At 45.2% G+C, this 20,163-nt stretch overlaps 1 protein-coding gene across 1 annotated transcript; it reads right to left on the minus strand.

The window, feature by feature from the left end:
* Nucleotides 1-999: 999 nt before the first annotated feature.
* Nucleotides 1,000-3,246, minus strand: LOC133444883 (interferon-induced protein with tetratricopeptide repeats 1-like). The gene has a single exon (XM_061722777.1). It carries the CDS (start codon nt 3,244-3,246, stop codon nt 1,888-1,890), a length of 1,359 nt encoding a protein of 452 aa, XP_061578761.1. The 3' UTR covers nt 1,000-1,887.
* Nucleotides 3,247-20,163: the final 16,917 nt, after the last annotated feature.

The raw sequence follows: 20,163 nt of genomic DNA on the forward strand, positions 1-20,163 counted from the left end.
AAACAAAAATCCAGAAAAATTACGTTGTATGATTTTTATATAATGAATTTACTTTTTTTGCATGACAAAAGGCTTGAATTACTAACCAACCGGTAAGAGTTCCAGCTGTCACAGACCTGGGGCCTCATTGATAAAAGGGTGTAGGATTCATACGAAAAGTGTATGTGCGCTCAAAATCCGAAAATGCCGTGCGCACAAAAAAATCCTGATTTATAAAACCGTGTGCACGCACACTTGCACGCAATGTTCTCTTTATAAATCACAGTCCAGCTGGAAGGTTGTGCAGGTTAATTCTCCTCATACCCCACCCTCTACACGCCCACTTCATACCATAAATGGTCAATGCAAAGAAGTTAATGACTGTATTTGCATATAAATGAGCCTGCTGAGCATGCGCAGCGCCACCTGCAGTCTGTTTCTGCTGCGTCAGCATGAATGAGACGTGTCGAGCCACCGTGCCACTAAATTTCACGGAGACTGAGATGGAGATGTTGTGGATGAGGTGGAGGCAGGAAAACCACATCATTTGGTGGTCACAGTAGTGGCATCACTAACAGAAAGAAAGCGAGTGAGTGGCAGCACGTCGTTGCTGTTGTAAACGCTGTGAGTGCCACGGACAGATCTGTGGCAGAAATAAAAAAGAAATGGAGTGATTTGAATGATGCATTAATTCCTTTCTTAATATCATTTTATGTGATGAAGTTCTTTAAATTCCCCTGTACAGTCGTCATGGAGGTGAAATGTAACCATGGAGACCCTAACTGTTTCTGTACAAGGCTGTAAATATGTCTATTTCTACTGTAAAGTTTAACTTTTAACCTGGAGGTCGGCAGAGGAACTGAAATGATTCTTGATTTCCGGGTTTGATTCTGACTAACAAACTGGAACTACCGAAGTGGTATTTCTTTTTTTTTTTTTTTAAATATCTTTTTATTATTTTATAATAGGAGCCCCAAAAAACATTGACAAAACAAAACAAGAGAAAAAAAAAACAAAAAAAAAAAACATCCAAACACAGACAAAAATTAGACGCAGACAATGGTTAATAAATACAGTAAATATATATACAGTGAATACATGAGATAATAGCAACATTTTGACAAATGGTCAACTCATTTAGTGAGTCATGTCAGTCCATATTTTCTCCCCCTAATTGATTTAGGAGTGGAGACCACAGTTCACGGAACATTTGTTCTCGGCCGTGTCCTTTGAGAGTTAGCCTCTCCAATGGGAGGAATTGTATTATTTGTTCTTTGAATATTTCAAAGGTGGGCAGCTGTTCCCCTTTCCAAAGTAGAAGAACATGGCAGTAAGTAACATTTATGTACTATCTATCGATCGATCGAATTATCAAAGAAACGAGCTGTTGACCACATACAACCTGACAATAAATATACATACCGGAAAATAATGTGCAATATCATTCTCTGCAACGTGCAATTATGTAAATAACATCTGTAAATATCCATCTATTATTTTTTACATACTAGTATTTCTTATTATTTATTTTTGTTCTCCTTCTTCTTCTTATTATTATTGTATATACTGTTTATAGTGTTTTATTATTACCGTGTGATATTGATGCCTCTTGTGTTTTGCACTATCCCCTTTGCTGCTGTAATCTGCAAATTTCCCCTCTGTGGGACTATTAAAGGATTTCTTATCTTATCTTATCTTATCTTGTTACTTGTGAGTTCTTAAACTTTATTCAAACATGTTTAAATCACTGAAACATACTTTTATGCAACATATGCATTTTCTGGTAGCAGGTGAATTAAAAAGCCAAATATCTCTTCTCTAATCTGAACATTAATTAAACTCACCTGTTAACGAGTATTTACAGTTATGAGAAACACACTTTATTGTTTTCTAGCTGTTGTTGAAAGCTCACTCAGGCTGGTCCTCCTGCAGTGTTTCCAGGAACCTCCGGATTTCTTCCGACCTCCAGAAACCGCGTTGCTCGCTAAGCTTCTTCAGCTGTCCGATGCTTTTCTGCCTGATGGAGGACTCCACAGGGATCTCTGCTGTCTTCATGTGGTAGGTGACGGACTTGTCCGATTCCCGCCAGATGAAGTGTAAGTGTCTGGCGTAGCGGTGGCAGAGCTGCTGCTTGTCTGCAGGTCCCAGGTCCAGCCTTAGCAGCTCCTGGTAAATCCGATATGCTCTCAATGGATCCCTGCCTGTTTTTCCACATATGTCTGCGAGGTGGAGTTTCTCCCTGAAGGAACGGCCATCGGGATAAAGAGCGATCGCCTGCTCATGCAGGCTGATGGCTCGTTCCTCCATGCTTCTCAATGGGTTTGGACGACTGTCCCTGAAGGAAATGATTCTCCATCTGTAGCAGTGTGCGGCGCACAGCTTCAGGTATCGAATATCAGGATGACTCTTCAGGACCCTCTCTTGTAAATTAATGGCCTGTTCGATGTCGTCCAGCTGTTTGTACACCCAGAGCAGGACCTTGATGCCGCTGTAACTGCCAACAGGTTTCAGTAAGATCTTTTCCTCCAGCCTGCGAGCTTCATCCTTGACTTGGTCTCCTTTCTTGGCTCTTATGAGCAGCTCAAGGGCAGCGAGGTACGTGTCATCTGGATCCAGATCCCTGGCCTCCCTCATCTCCTCCCAGATGTCCTGATCCAGGTCCGTGTCACTGTGCTTGTGAGCGCTCACCCTCCCAATAACACGGCTGGTCCTCCAGTGCACCATGTCCGGCTGCATCTCCACTGCCCTCTGGAAGTAATCGGCAGCCTGCTGCTTCTTGTCTTTGTCAAACTTCATCAGGGTCCAGGCTTTCTCTGCACAGATCTCGGGGTGGAGCTCGTCCTGGGATGGAGACGGGTGTTCCCTCAGCAGAGTGTCAACCTTTGACAGGTAATCCTGACTCTGTTCGTCGTCTCCCCGAAGGTGGTGCAGCCAGGCCAGATTCCCAAAGTTCACCACCAACCAGGGACCTTCATCCGTGTTCTTCAGCTGTCGGAAGGTCTGGGTGGCCTTGCTGAGGAAACGCTGGGCCTTTTGTTCATCACCGAGCTGACACCAGATGAAACCCTGCAGGTTGTTAATATGACCCAACCAGAGGTTTCCCTCCTCGGTGCCGATGTCCTCCAGCATGTCCCTAAGATGGATCAGTTTGGAACGTCTGGAATCCAGGCCCCAGGTGAAGTGGCACTCCAGGCGATTCAGTCTGGACTCCAATGTGGACGGGTCCTGAGCAGCACTGAAGGGTAGACATTTAAAAATGTCAAACATCGGGCAGAGTCACACAATCTGTTCTGAAACCTTGAGAGAAGAATGGAGGAAGGAGCTTAAAAGAGATGAAAGGCAGGGGGAAGGAAGGAAAGATGAATGAACGGGTGGGTGCTGACCAGGGCACCACCAGAGTTGTTTACAGATTTACAGAAGCGTCATCAGGATCAACACTGTTCATGCATCACAGGGGAAGATAAAATTAATTTACTTTAATCAGTTTCATCTGGAAAGACAGGAGTTCAGATCTGACTTCTGGTTTTGTTTTGTTTTTATTTTGGATCCCCATTAGCGGACGCAAAATGCCAGCTAGTCTTCCTGGGGTCCATGATATATATATATATATATATATATATATATATATATATATATATATATATATATATATATATATATATATATATATATATATATATACTTCCTATAGTATATATATATATACTTCCTATAGTACTTTACATTTTAAATGTATGAATACATAGCTAAATACATAAGTAAATACAATTACATCATTCCATGAACCCCTCCCACATCCCCCCCACATCATTACACCAGCAACATGAACTGTAGTAGTGGTAACCATCACAACCTGCAACTACATTGAGCTGTATATTCCACACAATAAATCACAAAATGAATATCAAACATGTACCCAAAAATAACCTTTTTAGTTGCTTTTTGAAACTGTCTCTGCTTGTTGCTTTAGTTATGGTATATGGCAACCTGTTCCACTGTGAGACGGCCCTGTACATACAAGTTCTTTTCATTGAATTTGATCTCGGTAATGGAATAGAAATATGACCCCAGCTAACTTGTCTTGTCCTGTGCTCATGTCTGTTTTGGGAAAAGGTTATTTTTGAGTACAGGCAGTTTGGTTGTTTAGACACAGTTATATTCCTGAATAATGTTAGTAAATTGTATGTTAATCTGTCCTCTACTTTCATCCAGGCAAGATCATGATGCATTTAGCCAACACCCTTTCTCATAGAACACCCGAGTGCAAGGCGAGCCGCTCTATTCTGCGCTATCTGAAGTTTGTTTACATCTTTTTTCGCTGCACTTGACCAGATAGCTGAGCAGCAGTCAAGGTTGGATAATACCAAAGTTTGAATAACTTGTCGGAGTGTAATTTGTGTTAATAAAGAGGAGTGTCTTCTAATCATAGATATACTTTTCCCCATTTTGCCTGTTAACTTGTCTATGTGATTCTGCCATGACAGATGTTCATCGAGAAGTATTCCTAGAAGTTTAGCTTCAGTGACCTGTTCTATATAGCTGCCCTTCATGGATATTTAGGGCCCGAGCACTGAAGGTGCGAGGACCCTATTGTATCTGTGATGTTTATTATTAGGGCCCGAGCACTTGCAGTGCGAAGGCCCTATTGTATCTGTAGGAATTCTTCTGTTCTGACAAAAGGAAGGCCTTTTTGCCCCCCTAAACGTGCCCAAAAAGTCACCAAATTTTGCAATTTGGCAAAATGGCTCAACAGTGCCCCCTTGAAAACTTTGTGCCTCAAGCCCCACGATACGGTTTGACGTACATGCACGAAAATCGGTACACACCTGTATCATGGCGCAACTTAAAAAAAAGTCTCTTGGCGTCATGCCCGAAACCGAACAGGAAGTCGGCCATTTTGAATTAATTGTGTAATTTTGGCGCAATTTATGCCATTCCTTCGGCAGTTAATACGGCCCCAACCGTAACGTGCCCCAAAGTGTGTTATACATTAAAATGTGCGTCTCCATCCTCCGACACCACTCATTACTTTTCGCTTTCAAAAGCGTTACCTTGGCGACGCTAGACGCCAAAAAGCGTGCCCACCCTTTATCTGATTGGTTCAGACAGAAAAAACTTTGCGCCTCAAGCCCCATAATACGCTTTGACGTACATGAACGAAAATCGGTACACACCTGTATCATGTCGCAACTTAAAGAAAAGAAAAGAGTTTGCATGTTCTCCCTGTGTTCCCCTGGGTAGCTAATGTGAGATACCCTCACAAAAACATGCCCACTCTGGCCAACCGGGGCGCCAGATGGGGTGGGGAGGATCTGGCCGGAATAACGTGATCCTTCCACGCGCTACGTTCGGCTGGAGAAACCCCACCCTGTCTGGTGAAAAGATGCGGCCTGCTCACTCCTCAGGTTAAGGAGGAGACCTGAGCTCAGTGCAGGGCCCTCCCGGGGTTGGTAGAGGATGGCAATGCACAGGACTGTTAGGTCCTGTGCATTGCAAGGTACAAGGTAGCCAAGTCTTGTGGGAAACGGCAAAGTTATTTCTGCTGTATGCTAATGCTTTTTTTCATCATCATTTGCTTTGAACTTAGTTTCATCACAAAGTATTGCGTTTTTGTGTCCCTTTTGGCTTGCCATACTCCACCTTTGGGTCCACCTGGACAGGTAAGAGGATCACGTGTCCAGACTGTAAACGAGCAGTAAAACAGGAACGTTTAACTATCAAATAAAGAAGGATGTAGAATTTAAAACCAGTATTAAACCTGAATCAAAATGTTTTTGAAATATTTAGGATGAATATAATATCCGATCATTTGTAACTTACTGGCAGAGACAACGAGGAGATGATGAGGAAAAATGAAAATATTGAGACCACTCAAATAAAAAGGCAATATATTAAAAGAGAAGAGGGATGAAAAAAAGGATGGGGAGTAAATAAGAGACAAAAAGTGAAAAAATCCTGAGGAAGCACCTGAAGGATGATAAAAGGGTTGAGAGGTAGAGAAAAGAGAAAATCCTTTCAATGTTGTAATAACTTCCCACAAATGTAATAATGCAATGAACAATGGTTGTTGGTTATATATATATATATATATATATATATATATATATATATATATATATATATATATATATATATATATATATATATATATATATATATATATATATATACATATACATATATATATATATATATATATACACGGGCGAAACTTTAGTTTCAGAGGTGGGGGGGACACAAGTAGGAACGGCAAATCTGTGCGTGTAGCTGAAGCATGGATGTGCAGTGTGGCTTTGTAAGACTATGTGTGTGTGAATGCCAACAATCAAACAATTTTAGTATGCATTTACTTTTTTAGACACTTTTTTAACTTTTTATTTTTGCCCCTTTTGGGAAAATGCTGGATCTGCATTCTTGGCCAGGCTTGATTTTTCATTTTCAAAAGCTTGGGCACAGAAAAAACATAGGATTCCATTGACTCCTCCTTGTTTATAATGGAGCCAAGGAAACTCACAGTACCACTTCTCTTGATCTTAAAGAGCATATTGCAGGTTAGAATTTTTTCAAAAATTATACATGACCTTATGTGAAAATGACTATGTGAGAAGTTAATGTAGGATTTAATATGTTTTACAAGACATAAGGGCACGTATTCAGAGGAAAAAGTGGCTGATTTTAGCCAAGCTCCTACAAACGCTTTTTTTTTCGAACACCGCGTGATATTACGCAGCAGGAGGGAGATGTCTCCACAGCTGCCCCATCTGTCTGTGCAGACCCCGTACACGCGTAGCCGGTATCTGCAAAACGGGGAAACTGCGCCGCAGAGGCGGCCCGGAGGCCGGAAGAACAGATGATCTACAGGTTTGGAATGCTTATGAATGTGGTCGAAAACGCATATCTTCGGTTCTGTGTGGAAGGTTTTTTTTTTTTTTAACAACGATGTAATGTGGATACAAAATATTAAATTCGGTTTTAAAAATACCAGGCTATTTCGGATGCATTTAATCAGAAAAAAGAGAAGATAATAAGCCTGTTTTCTGTTTAGAAAGTAAAAACGTAGACAGATTACAAGTACTCACCCATTTTTTCTTTCAGGAGTTTCTTTCAGGAGCACAGGCGGGTGCTGCAGTGAATAAAGGCGGATTTATGGTTCCGCGTAAAATCGACGGCGTAGCCTACGGTGTAGGGTACGCGGCGCACGCAGCGGTCTGTGCAGCAGAGGGAAAATGTGCTTTCCATACTCTATACAACACACATAACCAGAGGTGGGTAGTACTCAGTTACATCTGCTTGAGTAAGGTTTTGGATAAATTGGGCTTTTAAGAGTATTTTTAATGCAAAGTTCTTTTTACTTTAAAATTGTTCTAAAGTAACAATACTAATAGCCTTTTCCTGGCAGTCTGTTGTCACCTTCAACCTCTGTGTGTGTGTGTGTGTGTGTGTGTGTGTGTGTGTGTGTGTGTGTGTGTGTGTGTGTGTGTGGGGTATTATAGTACCCTCACTATTACTCACTATTTTTATATTTAACATCTTAGCTAGCTAGCGACAATAGCATATAAAGTAATATAAAATAATATAATTTGGCTACTCATCTCTGCACAGCCTACCTGCAATACAGCAGTGATGCTGCTTTTTTGTTCCGCTGCAAAACTGGATTTTAAACTGAGCTGCCGGTGTCGGTGCTTTTTTTTCCCACCTGCTTTTTTTTATTGGAGGTCTCCCGTACGTGATGACGTTCCGTCTTGTGATTGGCTTTTGACCGTTTGCGTGAAAAGACCAGGAACAGAGTGACTACAGCAGCCGAGAGAGAGAGAGAAGTCATTGAAAGAAGGTCGGGTCGTGAACAGCAGTTATATGTTTCTTCTCCCTTTTACCTCCACTATGATCTGCTGCTTCTGACTTTACAGAAGTGTATGTCTCTATATGTTCTCATTGTTGAATCTGTAAATGTCTAAGCAAAATAGTCATAATACATTATATAAATATAATTAAAAAAATGTAACGTCAACTAAGCGCTCACTGATTAATCCGCAATTGCCAAAAAAGACGTTTTGAATGTGAAGACATGGTGAAAAACTACCTTCCTAGCTTAACATGGCAAAAAAATACCATTGCGGGGAAAAAATGCACACTTCCGGGGAAAATATTTCAGCCCGATACAATCTGGTACTCACACCGGCTCCTCTTCATTTCTGCGCCGCGTCCTGGCTGTCTGTCTGTGAAGGCTGATTTATGGTTCTGCGTTAAATCGACGCAGAACCTACGCCAGACCTACGGCCTAGTGTGCGCGTCGCCGCGTAACGTACGCGGTAGGCTCTGCGTCGATTTAACGCGGAACCATAAATCAGCCTTGAGCAGCACTGATGGGAGAGGGGAGGGGAGGAGGAAGGAGGGAGAGCGGGGCTGCCGTGCCGTCAGTACCTTCGCACAGGGTGTCTTGATGATTTGCAATTACAGGCTGAGCCTAGCGTTAGTTTTTAAACTGTAAAAAGTGGGGGGGACAAAAACATGATTTTGAAAAGTGGGGGGGACATGTCCCCCCTGTCCCCAGTGGAAATTGCGCCCATGGATCTAACGGTGGCTCTGAAGGAAACAAGCACAACCAAGTCCCATGGAAACATGTTGGAGTCCAACCTGAGGCTCTGGCTGAGATTAACGTCATTCCTGGATCTAGAAAAACTATTCTGTCAAGAAAAAGCCCTTTGATGATATGTGGGGAAAGTTCTTAGCTTTTCTTAATAACGGTGATATTGACGACTCGTATGTTACTTGACCATTAGTCTAATCAAATTCCATAGGAAAAAGTCTGTTGAGGAGGCTGGACAACTGTAGCTCCCCTCAGTTCATCATGCTGCCTCCATTAGAAGACAGAGCTTATTTATAGGTCGTTGAACTGTGTTGGTCTTCGTTTTAACCAAAACACTCCTCACGAAGCCTTTGGCATCTGGAAATGTCTTTACAACACGTCCCAACATCCATGAGTTTCTTGGTGCTGTGTTATCAACGATGACAACCAGATCTCCAGGACTCAGGTTTCTTTTTATGCTGTTCCACTTGCTTCTTTCTTGCATGAGTGGAAGATCCTCTTTTGTCCACCGGTTCCAGAAGAGATCTGCAAGATACTGGGCTTGTCTCCATCTCTTTCTTGAATATTGGTCGGTTTTATTGAAGACCCCTGGTGGCATAATTGTTTCTGCTTTCAGCTGAAGCAGGTGGTTTGGGGTTAGTGGCTCCAAATCATTGGGGTCACTTGACACTGTGGTTATCAGTCGGTCATTCAGGATGGCTTCCGCCTCACACAGTGCTGTTGATAGGGTTTCGTCATCCAGTGTTTGTTGTTTTAGGACAGATGTGAGGATCTTTTTGACTAATATGATCAGTCTTTCCGAGATACTGCCGTGGTGGGCTCCAAAAGGAAGGTTAAAGATCCATTTTGCTCCCTCTGTTGAAAAGGTGTTTTGAATCATCTGATGATTCAACTCTTTCAAAGCTTCCTGTAGTTCCTTTTGGGCTCCAACAAAGTTTGTCCCACAGTCTGTCCTGATGCCTAAAACTGGTCCTCTTCTGCAGATGAATCTGCGTATGGCATTTATGCATGAGTCTGTGGTTAGGAAGTTTGCCATCTCTAGGTGGACAGCTCGACTGACCATGCAGTTGAAGATGACCCCCCACCGTTTCACCTGAGCTCGGCCCCTCCTCACTTCGATGGGACCGAAGTAGTCAATGCCAACATGACTAAAAGGTGGTAGGTCTGGATACAAACGATCCTCTGGAAGATCCGCCATTTTCTGTTCTCCAGGTCTTGCTTGCATGCCTCTGCAAAATACACAGTTTCTGATGATTTTCCTGGATAAGGAGTTTGCATGAGGGAGCCAAAACCTTTGACCTAGCCTGGAAAGCATATCGAAGGCCGAAGAACATAACCTCCTATCTGAAAATTTCACTTTTTTGGGAAAACAAAAAACTGTGTTGTAGAATGCTATTTTGTTTTTAAGGATACCTATATGAGTGGAAATAACGTACAGACAGACTGATTAGGTGCAGCCCACCTTGTGATGTCATCTAATGTGAAAAACACCTGTCAGACAATTTTGCAGATAGGAGATTATGTTCTTCGGCCCTCGATATGGCTTCTTCCTGAGTGCCCAACTTGATGATGGATACGTTGTAGGATGAGGTTAGGTACGTGAGAACCCTTGGGGAGAATAATTAGGTTCTTCTGGTGCACAGGCATTGCACTTCTGTTTATTCTACCTCCTACTCTCAGAATTCCATTATCAAGAATCGGATCCAGTTTGCAGAGGCTACTTCTTGCATTGAGGTTTTTGCTATTTTCCAGGTAAGTGAATTCATTGCTGAAGTACTGTGTTTGCTCGAAACAAATGATAGTCAAATGATAGTCAAAGTCAAAGTAGCTTTATTGTCGATTCATGACATGTCAAGACATACAAAGAATCGAGAGGACGTTTCCCACTTCCCACGGTGAAACATATAAAGTGCGCAGGCGCAGGCACAACAGATAGACAGACATTCTTTTTTTTTTTTTTTTATCCCGTTTTTTTTCCCATTTTTACCACCCCGTGCTCCTACCTAAGTGACAGTCCTGGGCATTGCCATCCTCTACCAACCCCGGGAGGGCCCTGCACTGAGCTCAGGTCTCCTTCTTAACCTGAGGAGTGAGCAGGCCGCGTCTTTTCACCAGACAGGGTGGGGTTTCTCCGGCCGAACGTAGCGCGTGGAAGGATCACGTTATTCCGGCCGGATCCTCCCCACCCCATCTGGCGCCCCGGTTGGCCAGAGGGGGCATGTATAGCCCAGGACTGTGTGCATGTTTTTGTGAGGGTAGCTCACATTAGCTACCCAAGGGAACACAGGGAGAACATACAAACTCCACACAGAAAGATCCTTTCGCCAACCTCACCCATGGTGTGGGCACTGAAGTCATGGGGGAAATAACACGCACTTCAGCACCCACATAAAATAAATACAACACAACATTTACTAGTACTAGAGATGAGTGCAAAAGGCATTTTTTGTAAAAAAGAAGAAAAAGAACCATATTTGGATATTGTGTGCAGTATTTAGACATAAACAGTAAACAGTAAGTAAAGTCACTGTGGTATAACTCCACACCACAGAAATGTGGGTTCTGATGTGGGTCCTCCTCCCAGAGTATGCAGAAGGACGGTAAGTGCAGTTTTATCCTACCACCTAGCAGGATCAGCAAAGTTCAGGCAGTCCAGAGGAAGTCAAACTCTCCCAATCAGCAGACATCCGTGGGTCCTGGTACAGTTGGCTCGCCACCTCTGGACTGGATCAGCACGCAGGATCATACATCCAACAAAAAAACCTGACCTGCATAACAGTCAGAGCAATTTTCAAAATATATCTAACTTTCCATCACAGTGGTTAGCTTACATTTTTTTACTGTTTGGTTTAACAGTGTAAACATAAAATAATAAAACAAACCAAAAGTGACGCAAAAGGTTTTCTTACCAAAGGAATCAGTAAACGGGCTCTCCTGACGTCTCAAAATGGCGACGGCGCACCGCCGACACACTACAGAACAAAGCGCCTTTTTTTCAGTGCATTGTATTGTGCATTTTAGTTTCATTTGGTGCACAAAAGGCACATAGAAACACTCTACAACTTACATATAACCAGTGTCACTTAAACAGCGTCACGTACATCGAATTAGGAGCACTGCTCACAACACAACGGCCGCCATTAAAGTTTTACAGCCATGAATTTCTCATTTACAAACAGTCAAACTCACCCAGAAGAATCCAAATACACACAAAAATATCTTCACGGAACAGGGTTCGCTTCACTGGTGGTTATCCAGGTCTATCAGACAAGTTTCTGAACAAAGAAAAATATCACCTCCGTGTTTCTCTCGTCTTTCTTTCCACATGGTCTTTTTCGGACTTTACATATCTCCACTGGGTTGTGCGGGAGAGGTTATGGATCACAGCAACTCTGTTGGATACAAATGTATGGAATCTCTTGGTCCGATTGTGGATATATTTCAATACAGATGTACTATCTGTCCAGAATGTTGAATCTGTGAGTGACAAGTGCAGCTCCTTCCTTAGCATTCGATCCACTTTTACTGCCAGTGTAGCCACAGTGAGTTCGAGCCGGGGTATGGTGATCTGCTTGAGAGGTGAGACTCTGGCCTTTCCAAATATGAAGGAGATATGGATTTTGCCTTGGTTATTTGCGAATCTAAGGTAGCTTACTGTACCATAACTTGACTCCGTTGCATCGCAGAAGTGATGCAGTTCGGCAGTCTCCACTGCATCAAAGTCTTCAGGTTTTATGCATCTTGTTACCTGAAAATCCTTTAACTGATTTAATTCCTCAATCCATTTCTGCCAGGGCCTTGCAAAGTCCTGTGGAATAACTCATCCCATACTTGGATTTGCAGAGCTCATGAAGTATTTGTTTAGCTTTCAAGATGAAAGGAGAGAGAAAACCTAACCTAACCTCCGACAGGTTAATATTCTAGGGGTGAAAGTCCCCTGGTGGCGTAGTTGGCAATTATAACTTTGCCTAAAGTCAATTTCACGTGCCCTTACAGCCAAGGCCACACTCGCTTGAATAAAATCTAATCTTGCAATCGATTACTCATATTGTCTTTTGCTGTTATTAAGCTCAATAAATCTTATCTTCGTTAACTATCCCGTCAGCGTATTTGGTTTATGATGCGATCGTGGAGGTAAAAGTTCACAGATGTCACTGAAACAGGTTTCAACTCACCTATCAAACTTTAACCTGTCAAAAATAAAGTTATACATATTAAAGAGCTGTGACCGCTAACCTATTAAATACCCTGACGTCTTGTTTGGTGCCTTACGCAGTCATGCTCTCATTTTCTCTTCTGTCAATACTTTTTTCAGTTTCTTTCTTGACTCTGCGGTGGTTTCTGCTGCTGTTTTTGATGAGTGGCATCGTGCTATAAATCTCCTATAAAATGCAGGAGATAACCGGGACAGGAGTCCAAACTTCCTTAGCCTTTTGCTGATAGCAGGGACACGATATCCTAGTGCTGTCAAGCGATTAAAAAAATTGAAAAAAAAAAAAGTTAGCTGTTGTTGCACTAGCAACCGGGTGCTTTGCGTAAATGTGGCTAAACTTGAGCTGTTTCAGTGGTAAGCAAAGTCATTTCCACAAAGAACACATATCCCTCTACCTTTATCAAAGGTGCCATCGGGGCGTTTTAGAAATGTACATTTTCCATTCACTGGACCGACAACTTGCACATGCTGTAACGCCCGCCAATGTAACAATGCCCGCAAACGTAATAAACCACAAACGTAATAAAAATATGAAGCTTTTAATGTAACCAGAATATAATCTATAGACATGGATATGTTCAAAAATCACAAGTAAGTTTGGTCACCTTGAGTGGTACTGATAAGTGAAATTTTGGGCTCTGGCCCATGGACTAAAAATGGAGGAGCATGTGTAACGCCCGCCAATGTAATAATGCCCACAAACTTAATAAACCACAAACGTAATAAAAATATGCAGCTTTTAATGTAATAATCCTGCAAATGTAATACATTTCCCACAAACGTAATAGTTGCTGCCTACTACAAACGTAACACGCGATTTCCCACAAATGTAATAACTATTACGTTTGTAGAGATTTATTACGTTTGTGGGGAAGTGAAAATCTTCAACTTTCAATGTTATAATAACCAGAGGTGGAAAAAGTACAAAAATATTGTACTTAAGTAAAAGTACAAATTTTCTGCTTGAAAATTACTTAAGTAAAAGTAAAAAGTCCCCATTAAGAACATTACTTAAGTAAAAGTATAAAAATACCTCAACTTAAATATAATAAAGTACCAAAAGTACATGGTGTAAAATGTACTTAAGTACAAAAGTAAAAAGTACAAAGTACAAAGTACAAAATTCAAAGTACAAAATTATTTTCAAAAGGATTGCAAAGAAATGAAGAATCCAAGAATTTGCTTACAACTCTAAATAATGGTGATATTATTCTGACCCCTTTAACGTTTATTACCCCATTTTAATTTCTCCCTTTGCTCATCACTGCTGCGTTACCCCATTGGCCCCGCTGACAGGTTCACCCCCAGCCTGTAGTATGCAGTGACAACATTAAGCAACCCCAGCTGATAAAAGAGGAGACTTTTGAACATTTAAATGCCAAAACCACCTTAGAAGGGGTGGAATCAAAGAATGGTGCGCATGGACACGCGTCGGCTGCCGCTCAAGGCTGATTTATGGTTCCGCGTTACACCAACGGCGAGGCTCTGCGTCGATTTAACGCGGAACCATAATTCAGGCTTCAGTCCTCCTCGGTACTCGACGCGACGGCGGTTCCTCCGGCCTTCCGGCCCGCCTCTGCGGCGCAACTCTCCCGGGAGCTGCGGCTCCTTCTCGGTATATTCACGCGCCCCCCTTCCCTCCCGTCCGCCTTATGGTTCCGCGTTAAATCGACCTTACGCCGTAGGCTACGGCGTAAGGTGTGCGTCGCCGCGTACCCTACGCCGTAGCTCTGCGCCGGTGTAACGCGGAACCATAAATCAGCCCCCGCTGTGCTGTTCTTTAATTTGTAGCGAGTAACGACGTGTCCAATTTTAAATATAGCGGATTAAAAGTACGATTTTTTACTTGAAAATGTAACGAAGTAAAAGTAAAAGTACAGAAAAATGAAAGTATCAATAAAAGTACAAATTCTCAAAAATCTTACTTAAGTACAATAACGAAGTACTTGTAATTCGTTACTTTACACCACTGATAATAACTTCCCACAAGTGTAATAATGCAATGAATAATGGTTGTTGGTATGTATATATATACGGTTAATGTAGAAAAACGGCTATTTTGCAAACTAGCCGGTGAATGTGTAAATTATAATAAAACCCATCCACACTCTCGCAGCCTGCCCTGCATAATTAATGCTGTGGATGTGTCAGACCCGACACTTTTTCGGGGAGTGTAACGTTAGGCCATTCAACTGAACTATAGGCTATTCTGTAGTAACTGGACTCTATCTACCAAATTAATTACGTTTGCTTAGTTTGTTTTGGTTTCATCAATTTGTGCAAATGGAGGAGGAGGAGAGACCGCATCTCACCTCGGTGGCAAAGCTCTATTCTGGGGTGCCAATGACGTGATCTGTAGTTTGCATTATTTGTTTTGGAATACTCAATTTAGGAATATACTGCATGGGATTTGGACTCAGAATAATGGCTATAATTGCCACGGCATGCCATCAAGACTGGAGAGATGATTAAAAATGATGTCCGAGCTGCCATGTTAGTCTATGTCCAAAATAACACAGAAAAGCTTGTCTGATTACGCTTTTACTTGTCATCCATCCATTCAATACACGTAACTGACATTGATGTATTCACAGTGATTCATTATCAGCTGTAAATACTTGTGTACGGATTATTTTAATATTTACTGTTCAAAAGCGAGCTCACTGCTGTCTGTCCCATAGACTAACATGACAGCGTGGCTTTGCTTTGGAATAACAACAACAACAACAACAACAACAACCATCATCATCATCATCATCATCATCATCATCATCATAATAATCATAATAACAATGCCCACAGCAATTATGATAACAATAAATTATGATAATTATGATAATGAATCACTGCGCTCTGTGTGCTCTGAATTTGGGCACACCATAGGTCTGGGTAATGTACTCGCAAATATCCAGTGTAACAGTCTTCTTGAGGAAATATCTATTCTTCTCTTTGCCACCTCCAAAACAGACAAACAGTTGTTGCGTCTCTCTCATGGAAGGTGCGCTCCTAAACCCGAATCGCGCAAACCCGAAGCGCATGATGAGATGAGGTCTCTCCTCCTCCTCCATTTGCACAAATTGATGAAACCAAAACAAACTAAGCAAACGTAATTAATTTGGTAGATAGAGTCCAGTTACTACAGAAAAGCCTACAGTTCAGTTGAATGGCCTAACGTTACACTCCCCGAAAAAGTGTCGGGTCTGACACATCCACAGCATTAATTATGCAGGGCAGGCTGCGAGAGTGTGGATGGGTTTTATTATAATTTACACATTCACCGGCTAGTTTGCAAAATAGCCGTTTTTCTACATTAACCGTATATATATATATATATATATATATATATATATATATATATATATATATATATATATATATATATATAAAAATATATATATATATATATATATATATATATAACCAACAACCATTGTTCATTGCATTATTACATTTGTGGGAAGTTATTACAACATTGAAAGTTGAAGATTTTCACTTCCCCACAAACGTAATAAATCTCTACAAACGTAATAGTTATTACATTTGTGGGAAATTGCGTGTTACTGTTATGTCTGGTAGTTCACGACATACACTGTCACTTTAAGAACTTTCGGGGTACGACTCCCCGGTTCTGGTTTACGACAGGCTGTTTTTACATGCGTTCATGTGTAGTTCAAAAATAAATGGAGTCACGTCAACTCCGACTTGAGTTACGTGTTGCGTTATCTTTTGCAATATAACATTGGCGACGAGAGATGGCTGAAGCGTGTTCCCTACCACCACCCGCTCCGTTCCTGGCCCTCCCGGGGGAACCACCGGTCCCGTGGCACCGCTGGATCTCCGCGTTCGAGACGTACATCCTGGCTGCCGGCTTAGCGGACGTGTCCGCCGGGAGGAAACGTGCACTGCTGCTGCACTGCTTGGGAACTGAGGGACAGCGGGTGTTCGGAACACTCGGCGACGCACCGTCATACTCCCTGGCCGTGGAGTTACTGAAGGGACATTTCGCGGCTCCACAGAGCGCTCTGCTCCGCCGGGTCCTGTTCCGGCGGCGACATCAAAGGCCAGGGGAAACAGTGGCTCAGTACGTGGCGGACCTGCAGGGTTTGGCTACTTCCTGCAAGTTTGGAAGACTGCGGGACGAAATGGTCAGAGACCAACTGATTTTGCACACGAGCTGCAACAAAATCAGAGAAAGATTGTTGCTGGAAAGTGATGATCTGACTTTATCAGCAGCAATAAACCTCGCGGTTCAGGTGGAATCTGCGCTGGAGTGCGCGGCGAGCTTTTCAACTCCCCCGCCCTCACAGACACAGGCAGCGGGCGCGCTCACCTCACAGACGCCCCTCCTTCATGTGAGCGCTGACAGCGGGGAGGAGAACATCCTACTGGCCGCTCGGCCCCGCGATCAGTACCATCAGCAGTGTGGGAACTGTGGCTCTTCTGCACACAACTCCAGAGCCCAGAACTGCCCTGCCCGTGGTAAAACCTGCTCCAACTGTGGAAAATTAAACCACTTCCACAAAGTCTGCAGGTCTGCCCCAGCTCGAGCCTCTCAGCCACCCACTAACACCACAGTCATCCACAACGTGAGCTCAGCACGAGCACCGTTCAAAACGTGCTCGTTAATGGTTGGAGATGTCACTCTGCCCCTCCTCCTGGACACAGGAGCCACAGTGTCTCTCCTGAACCTGGCGACTGTTACACAGTTTTTCCCCTGCGAGCCACTTGGACCGGCCACCACCACCCTGCGTGGTTACGCCGACTCCAAAATTGACATTGTGGGCTCCCTCCAGCTGCCCGTAAAATACGGGGATAAGACACTGCCAGTTTTTAGATTCAATGTCGCACGCCACGGGACCAGCCTCCTGGGCCTCGACCTCTTCACCAGCCTCGGTTTCACCCTGCTGGACACCCACGGCTCAGAGATCAACGCCGTTGTCATCCCCTGGCAGCAACAGTGGCCTGCGCTGTTCAGCGGGGTGGGCTGCCTCGTGGGTTTCGCCCACCAGCCCCTGTTGGACCCGAATGTGACGCCTGTCATACAGCCCCTCCGTCGTTCTCCCCTGGCCCTCCGTGATGACATCTCTGCTCAGCTGCAAGGTATGCTGGATGACGACATCATCGAGCAGGTGAACGCGTCACCCTGGATCTCCAACTTGGTGGTGGCCAGGAAGAAGTCTGGGGGGCTGCGACTCTGCGTGGACCTTCGAGCGGTGAACAAGGCCATCATCCCCGACAAATACCCCCTGCCAACCACAGAGGAGCTCACCGCCCAGTTCCACGGGTCCACCGTTTTTTCGAAACTGGACCTCCGCCAGGGTTACCTCCAGGTGCCACTACACCCCGAGAGCCGCAACCTCACCGCTTTCATCACCCACAGAGGGGTGTTCCGCTACAAACGCATGGCGTTTGGGCTAAGCTCCGCCCCCAGCTGCTTCCAGAAAATTATGGCCTCCGTCTTCGCAGGTATACCGGGTGTGGCAGTCTACCTGGATGACATTGTGGTTCACGGGGCACAGGGTGTTCAGTGCAATGGCCAAGCACCACCTCACACTCAATGGCGAGAAGTGTGTCTTCGCTGCCCCAGCCATTGACTTTGTCGGGTTCCGCCTCTCAGCGGGTGGCACGTACCCGCTCCACTCCAACACAGAGGCCATCCACCGTGTCCCGGAGCCAACCTCAGCCGCTCAGGTGGCCTCTTTCCTGGGCATGACGGCGTATTACCTCCGTTTCTTGCCACAGTACTCTGCCACGACTGCGCCGCTGCGTAAGCTGCTGAAGCAAGACGAGCCCTGGGTCTGGACACCGGCATGTTCCGACGCCGTGCGCCTACTGAAGTCCCAACTGACCTCTGCACCGGTCCTGGCCCACTTCGACCTGGTCAGCCCCACCCTCGTCACGTGCGACGCCTCTGCCCTCGCCGTCGGCGCGGTGATGTCCCAGCTGCAGGGGGGCGTCGAGAGACCGATCGCCTTCGCCTCGCGGGCTCTCAGCCCCACAGAACAGAGGTACTCGGTGGGGGAGCGGGAGGCCTTAGCGTGCCTCTGGGCTTGTGAGCGCTGGCATATGTACCTTTACGGGCGCACATTCACACTGAGGACCGACCACCAGGCCCTCACTACCCTCCTGGCAACGTCAGGCACCAGCCACAAACCGCTCCGCCTCCATCGTTGGGCTGACCGACTGCAGCAGTACAACTTCCGCCTGCAGTTCACGCCAGGCCGCGACAACGTGGTGGCTGACCTGCTGTCACGTGCGATCCCTAGCCCACCCGCAGCCCAACCTTTGGCACCCGAACGGGACCAGGCCGAACAGGACCTCATCCAGCTCCTCCACACACCCCTCCACGAGACAGTGTCGCTGCAGGAGCTTCGGGACGCCTCAGCGGACGACCCCGTCCTGTCCACTCTCTCGACCTACGTCAGGCAAGGCTGGCCTGGGAAGGTGCCCGACGAGCTGCTTCCCTATCACAGGGTCAGGGAGGAGTTGTCGTGCTGGAACGACACCTGTGTCGCCCGCGGGCTCTGCACTGTGGTCCCTGGTGACCTCCGGGCGCGTGTCCTTGCTATGGCGCACGAGGGTCACCTGGGCATAGTCAGGCTCAAACAGAGGTGCCGTGATGTCGTGTGGTGGCCGGGCATCGACAGGGAAATAGAGGCCCTGGTCAGGGACTGCACTGCTTGCCTTCTTAGCGGCAAGACCAGGGCCCCGGCCCCACCCCCACCAATGCAGCCGTTAGACTGGCCGTCACAGCCCTGGGAGCACCTGCAGCTTGACATCTGTGGTGAGCTGCATGGGGTGCCGCATCATCAGAGGTTCCTCGTCGTGGTCTACGACCTCCACTCTAAGTGGCCGGAGGTGGCACCCGCGGGCTCCGTCACGGCCAAGGTGCTCATTGACATTCTGGAGTCTCTGTTCGCACGTTGGGGATTGCCCCGGAGGATCACGACTGACAATGGACCCCAAATGGTCTCCCATGAACTGTCCTCATACCTGGCGGGGAAGGGGATTCGCCACATCCGCACAGCGTTCTACAACCCGGCGGCGAACGGGGGGGTGGAACGTTTAAATCAAACGCTGAAAAACGGGATCAGGGCTCATTTGGCACAAGGGTGCACACTCACCACTAGTCTCCTACAGACGCTGCTGCACTACTACGTCTCGGGCCACCCGACACGCCACCACAGGAGTTTCCCCAGCCTCCCTCATGCTGGGACGGGAGCTCCAGCTGCCTCTGGATAGGCTCCGCCCAACACTGGCTCAGGTCCCAGTGCACCCGGTTCAAGCTGCAGTCGCTACCCGTCAACGCCAGATGAAGGACCGCTTCGACAGGACCCGACGGGTTAGACCACCTGCCATCGCTGTCTCGGATTGGGTCAGGATC

The sequence above is a fragment of the Cololabis saira genome, chromosome 5 (genome assembly GCF_033807715.1).
Source record: "Cololabis saira isolate AMF1-May2022 chromosome 5, fColSai1.1, whole genome shotgun sequence".
NCBI classification, from domain to species: Eukaryota; Metazoa; Chordata; class Actinopteri; order Beloniformes; family Belonidae; genus Cololabis; species Cololabis saira.

Bases quoted from the DNA above. Each gene is read 5' to 3' on its own strand.
- LOC133444883 (XM_061722777.1), bottom strand. From the start codon at position 3,246: ATGTTTGACATTTTTAAATGTCTACCCTTCAGTGCTGCTCAGGACCCG.